Here is a 6,499-nt window from a genome sequence, read left to right on the forward strand (position 1 = left end):
ACTCCAGTCCATATTCCAGTCCAGTGTACGGGTTTGATCCATTCCACATTTTACCTCACATCTTGTTTGACACAAAGCTGCGCTCTGTTTAGAGGCACACGGATGAATGTGTTTGAAAATGTGTGGTCCTTAAGTTAAAATGAGAATTAATAAGGAAGCATGAATATCAGTGTGAGAAGCCTCCGATGTCTGTCTCGAGGATGGAGGTGTTTCTCGTCCCGGCAGGGAGGCGCGATGAACGTGTTTGACAGGAACATGAAGCGCAGACAGAAGGAATGGGCATCATCTTTACTGGACAGCGACAAGTACGATTACCTTCGAGACGAGGTGAGATGACTTCCTGATACCTGCGTTTGTTTTTACGAGAAGTCAAAGTGTATATATGAACTTCTGCTTTCGTTGTGTTTGCAGGTGGGGAGCAGAGTGGCAGACAGAGTTTATGATGTCTCAAGGTCACTGTCCACATATTAAATGCATGTTAAACATCCTGTCATTCGTTCTTAAAGGAACAGTTCAGCCAAAAATTAAAAATTCAGTATTTTTTTTAACTTAATGTCATGTCGTTCCAGACCCTTCTGACTTTATTCTGTTTTGCGGCATAGAAAAGGAGATATCGAGCAGAATGTCCGATCTGCTGTTTACCATACAATAGCAGTGAATGGGGACTGGGGCTGTTGACCTCCAAAAAAGCACCATGAAAGTGGTCCATACGACTTGTGTGCTATATTTCAAGTCTGCTGAAGTCATACGATAACTCTGAGTAATGAACAGACAATTTTATTCTTTTTTTTATTGCATTTTGTGAGCTCAAGAACTCCAGTCCCCATCCACTTTCATTGTAACAGCAATTCTGACATTTCAAATAATATCTCATTTTGTGTTAACCAAAACAAATATAGTCATGTGGGTGTTGAATAACATGAGGGTGAGAAATTAATAACAAAATGTAATTGCAGGACTTTCTCTCTGGCTTTGGATGTAGGATGTGGGAAGAGTCACATCGCAGAGCACTTAAGTAAGGTAGAACTGTTCTTATACAGTGAATGACATTGTTAAAGGACAATTTTAATTTGTCATAATTTACTTACCTTCATGTTTTTGACGAATGTTCACATTACTCTTTTTCATATAATGAAAGTGAATGGAGACTAGGGCTGTCAAGCTCCTAGAGTGCTGTATTGGTTTTGAGACACTAAAGATTGAAATTCCCTCATTACTGTGTATTTTTAATGTATGGAAAAGAGCAGCATGAACATTCTTTACAACATCTCCTTTTGTGTTCTTCAAAAGAAAGAAAGTCGTACAGGTTTGGAATGACATGAAGGCAAATAAATTATTCCTTTCAGCTGTGACACTGATTCTCTCTCTTCTCAGGAGGTTGTTGAACGTCTCTTCTTAACAGACATCTCTGACTCTTCCCTGGTAAGAGATTGCACGTCTTTATTTTATTGATGTGCAGTTGGAACTTATTGTATAAGCCATGATTGTACCATAAAAACATTTCGGGTCAGTAAGATTTTTTTAAAGAAATCAATACTTTTATTCAGCGAGGACACATTAAATTGATCAAAAGTGACAGGAAATACATTTGTAATGATACAAAAGATTTCTGTTTCAAATAAATGCTGTTCTTTTGAACTTTATTTTCATCATATTAAGCAGCACAACTGTTTTCATCATTGATAATAATAATAAGAATAAGAATAAGAATAAATGTTTCTTGAGCTATCAGAATGATTTCTGAAGGATCATGTGACACTGAAGACTGGAGTAGTGATGCTGAAAAGTCAGCTTTGATCACAGGAATAAATTACATTTTAAAATATATTCAAATAGAAAACTGTTAAATTGTAATAATAGTCACAATATTACTGTTTTACTGTATTTTTGATCAGATAAATGCAGTCTTGGTGAGCAGAAGAGACTTCTTTCAAAAACATTGAAAAAAATCTTACAGACCCCAAACTTTTAAACACACATTTACGTCTTTCTCTTTGTTTTTCAGAGGAACAAAAGGAAATGTGAGATTCCTACTCACTGTGTTTTGGCAGATGAGGAGTTCCTGCCCTTTAAAGAAAACACATTTGACCTAGTGCTCAGCAGCCTGAGGTATTGTACCACCCCAGTGCTTGATGGGAAATTTAAGGATGAACTCTCATTCATAAACCTGTATTTCTCTCCTCAGTCTGCACTGGATCAATGACCTTCCTGGAGCTTTGAGACAGGTGTGAGAATCTAAGCAATTGTGCCGTTCTGTGGTGCATAACTAATAAATAAACCACAATACCCTCTTTTTGACATTCAGATCCAGCAGGTGTTGAAGCCAGATGGCGTGTTCATTGGAGCAATGATCGGCGGTGAGACGCTCTACGAGTTGCGATGTTCTCTGCAGTTAGCTGAGCTGGAGAGGGAGGGCGGGTTTGCTCCCCATATCTCACCCTACACAGCCGTCACTGACCTGGGCAACCTGCTGGGCCAGGCCGGCTTCAACATGCTCACTGTGGTATGATAGTCAAATATATAAATCTGTTTGATTTGAAGTATGAGTGATCATACTGAGGTTTATTATTGTGTTGTAATCCAGGACATTGATGAAGTTCAGGTCCATTACCCTGGTATGCTGGAGGTCATGAGTGATTTACAAGGTAAACTCTGTGTCTTATAAATCTGGTGATTTGTTGTAAAGTTGAAGGAGAATGTGTTTACGGCTTATTCATCCACTTCAGGTATGGGTGAGAGCAACTGTGCGTGGAACAGGAAGTCACTCCTACAAAGAGACACTATACTGGCGGCAGCTGCCATTTATAAAGGTGAGACCACAAACCGAGAAGCTTGGAGGATTTACACTCAAATGTAACTATAGCTATGTTTCCATACACCTATTTTTATGCAAATTTTGGGATATCGCATAAAAATGCTGGATGGAAACGGCAAGATTTTGCATAATTTCTAAAAATGCACATAATAAATGTATGTGCTCAATTGAGGCGGATACATTTTTTAATTCAGATAAGAAGACATGCACATAAACTACAATGGAAACACATTTAGTGAATAAATCCCTCGATGCGCAACAAAAAACTCACGTGACTTTGCCTCAACAGTGAACTCGATTGGATAACTGGACAAACCAGTGACCAATCACATTGCACAACATCTCAGATGTTGGTTTGATTGTTCTGAAATAACATGACAGCGTTTATTGCATTTTGTCTGCGCATTCTGAGGCAAAGTAAGTCATTTATGATGTACAAAAACAGTAATTTATGATATACGAATAAAGAGCCACAGTGGCTTCCTTAATTGCAGCAACTTACATTTTTATTATAGATATTTTCCACCAATTTCCCAGGAAGTGATGATTTTGTTCTCTTGAACACATGGGATGGAAACGTTGCTTTATTCACAAATGTTTTATGCGATATTCCAATTTAATTCCAAGTTAAATTCGCAACTTCTGATGGAAACATAGCTATTGTGGTTCACTGCAATGCAGGACCTCTAATAGATATTTAAGTATTGTTTATTTTAAATTAACATTGTAATGACAACTTAAATTTCCATAGTATTTATTTTATTATATATTTATTATTTCAACAATAATAATTTTACGTAGAAGTGGTTCTCAACACTTGAGAAAAGATAGCTTAAAATTATTTAAAATAAGATAAAACAATAAAAAAAAAGCCCAAATAGTTAAAAATCAAGATGTAATCGTGTAATTCTCATGATTTTGGACAACCTGGATATGCTATAGTATATGAGGACATTTTATTGACGTCTTTCGGCCGTTGAAACACTGATTGAACGATTACACGAGATATTATACGTTTCGTTTCAGTAAGTTGTACTGTATCTTTCAACATACCTTCAGATTTTCATTCATGTTTATTCTGTAACTAGTATTAAAGAGGAAGAGATGATCATGTTCACTTGTGCTCCAGCTTGAAATGAGGCGCCTATACAGTGATCTGTCACGTCTTATTATTTTTTGTTAGAAAGATGACACTTTGTTTCTTATCGAAAGTAACAAAACATTGAGCTTATTGCAATTATTAACGGTTAGGCTACATGCTGTATTCGTCGTGTGGATCAGGGTTGCCAGGTTTTCACAACAAAACCCGCCCAATTGCTACTCAAAACTAGCCCAATCGCGTTTCAAGGAGATCCCCTGGTAAAAATCGCATTCCTGAGGTAAAATCTGTATTTTTGCCGTGGTTCCCCTGGTAAAATTTGCATTCCAGGGGCTAAATATCATGTTATTTGGGGTCGCTTCAACCCGCGGACATAAAAACAACCTGTGGCAGCAGTGTCAAAGTAGCCCAATTCCGTGGAAAAACTGCAGACTTGGCAACACTGGTGTAGATCCAATGGGCCAGGGCTGGGCTGGGCGGGGCACATTCGGTACGCCTTGAGTTTTTCGGTTCGGTTTGGTTACACCAGTATAATTTATATATGTATGTTTATATAAATTTAGTCAAGCCCTAAACCTTTTATTGGGTAGGAAAATGCTATTTAAACAAAAGTCATTGGTAATAAAAAGTATATGAAGAACAATCAGTTATTGGAATTATGGAATTTATTTATAATTAGGCTATTTAGTTATTTTAATATTTTATTATTTATTTATTTATTTTATTTTTTTGAAAAATAGCATTTTTGTCATTATAGCAGAAGTATCTTGGACCTTCATATATTCTTCTTGTCTCAAAAAGGTTAGGAACCACTGATGTAGAATGCTAAATTGTGTTTCGTTTACCTAAATGAGACTGATGATCGTAGATATAGTGTAATTCTATTAACATCATTTCTTTTAGAGATGTACGGCAGTAAAGACGGCTCAGTTCCAGCCACGTTTCAGATCCTCTACATGATTGGCTGGAAGCCTCATGACTCTCAGGTCTGTTGCATTTTCATTGGTCAGAATGGAACAAACCACAGCCAATCACATTCCTCCAAAAGTGGAACAATATTCAGATACTGACTTTGCCATCTTGTGATGAATTTACAGGCGAAACCAGCAAAACGGGGTTCAGCGAATGTCTCGTTTGCCGATTTGTCAAAAATAGGCAAACTTACGACCGACCACCTGAAAACCAATGACAAGTCCTAGGACAGAAAGAAGAAGTTTTATCCCTCAAATCAACTTGTGTGCTTTGAAGGATCTGCTTTACTTATACGAACATGATTACACTGAAATGTTGCATCAACAAACTGTATTTTTGCAAAAGCTTGTTTGACAAATGTACTCGAACATAAATAAACCATGAATTTAACATGGCGCGAAACAGTTACCAAATCATGTTACTCACAAATGATTACATTCAGTTTCAGAAATAAAAAAAATCAAATGAAAATATTGTTTTAAAAATGTATACATCCTTCTATTCAACTACCTCAAGAAAATCCTAGCGGCTAATATAGCAGTACTATCCCTTTCCTCCAAACATCACGAGAACAAGCTCCTCTGTACAGATCAAGTGTACAATACATTTACATATACATATACATTCTGCATATACATATGGCTTTATAGTGCTGAACATTAATCTTCTTTAGAGTTCAAATTACAGCATATTCTACATTAAAAGCCCTTTAACTGCGTCCAGGGCAGTGAGCAGGACAATAATTCTGAATCACATGCATTAGTTTTCTTTTCTGGAAGACATTGGCTCACAGTACATGTGCCATTTTGTGAGCTTTGACCTCTTAGTGGTTATTAAAAAAACATATCTGCTAAATGTTAGCATGAGTATAATGGATAATGGTGAGTATATATGGATTGGAGCCAATCACAGGCCTCCGTTCTCATTAATGGCAGTTACAACTCCTACGTACAGAGTAAAGCAGTGGCGATTCATTATATGCAGCAACTTAAACATGAACATGATCTAAAGTGAATCTCAAACCCAAGTAGCAGCTACAGGACGTCCTGTTTGTCCACAGAAACAGGCTTCATGGTCCTCGATGTAAACAAGATGTTTGAAGCAGGTTAAGGTGACCATCTGTTGTCAGATTAACTCCATATTTCTGATTCTTTGAAGTATTTAAAGCTCAATTACTGCCAACAAGGCACTAACAAAACTATTTACATCTACTTTGGATCTTTTTTCATTCCTGCTTCACCTGATTTCCAACGTTCCTGAGTGTTCATGAGTATACGAGTAAAACCAGGTCATATTTCACTTCAAAACCTTGTATTGTTAGGATTGTTTCCATTATGATATTATTTTCATGACAATACGCAAATAAACTAAATGATATAGTGTTTAAATTGATTGTAAAGTATGGTAGTGTTTTTATAATAATTTTTTGGGTAATTTTTTAACTTTAATACAGAACACAAATTCTGAAAAAAAACAACAACTCACAAATAAAAACAATGCTATTTGAAGGTAAAATGTGCTTAATTGTCATGCAAATAATGTCACAATGTTTTTTTAATGCAGAATATAATTTCTTATTTTTGTCCTTTTGATTTTAGGGTGAAATGTCTCTG

General features: G+C 36.4%; 1 protein-coding gene across 4 annotated transcripts; it reads left to right on the plus strand.

Moving 5' to 3' along the window:
* Window positions 1-19: 19 nt before the first annotated feature.
* On the plus strand, window positions 20-5,288 carry ndufaf5 (NADH:ubiquinone oxidoreductase complex assembly factor 5). 4 transcript variants are annotated; one of them, XM_051861131.1, is made up of 11 exons: window positions 20-327; window positions 412-452; window positions 957-1,020; window positions 1,378-1,422; window positions 2,006-2,109; window positions 2,186-2,225; window positions 2,306-2,503; window positions 2,585-2,645; window positions 2,727-2,810; window positions 4,818-4,900; window positions 5,012-5,288. In XM_051861131.1, the coding sequence occupies exons 1-11, from the start codon at window positions 160-162 to the stop codon at window positions 5,111-5,113; spliced, it is 990 nt and encodes a 329-aa protein (XP_051717091.1). In that variant the 5' UTR covers window positions 20-159; the 3' UTR covers window positions 5,114-5,288. The 4 variants fall into 4 exon arrangements, with proteins under 4 accessions (XP_051717091.1, XP_051717023.1, XP_051717271.1 ...); XM_051861063.1 differs by having other exon boundaries at window positions 26-327; window positions 1,375-1,422; XM_051861221.1 differs by having other exon boundaries at window positions 253-327; window positions 957-1,015; window positions 1,375-1,422.
* Window positions 5,289-6,499: the final 1,211 nt, after the last annotated feature.

Source organism: Ctenopharyngodon idella, chromosome 1 (genome assembly GCF_019924925.1).
Source record: "Ctenopharyngodon idella isolate HZGC_01 chromosome 1, HZGC01, whole genome shotgun sequence".
In the NCBI taxonomy this organism is placed as follows: domain Eukaryota; kingdom Metazoa; phylum Chordata; class Actinopteri; order Cypriniformes; family Xenocyprididae; genus Ctenopharyngodon; species Ctenopharyngodon idella.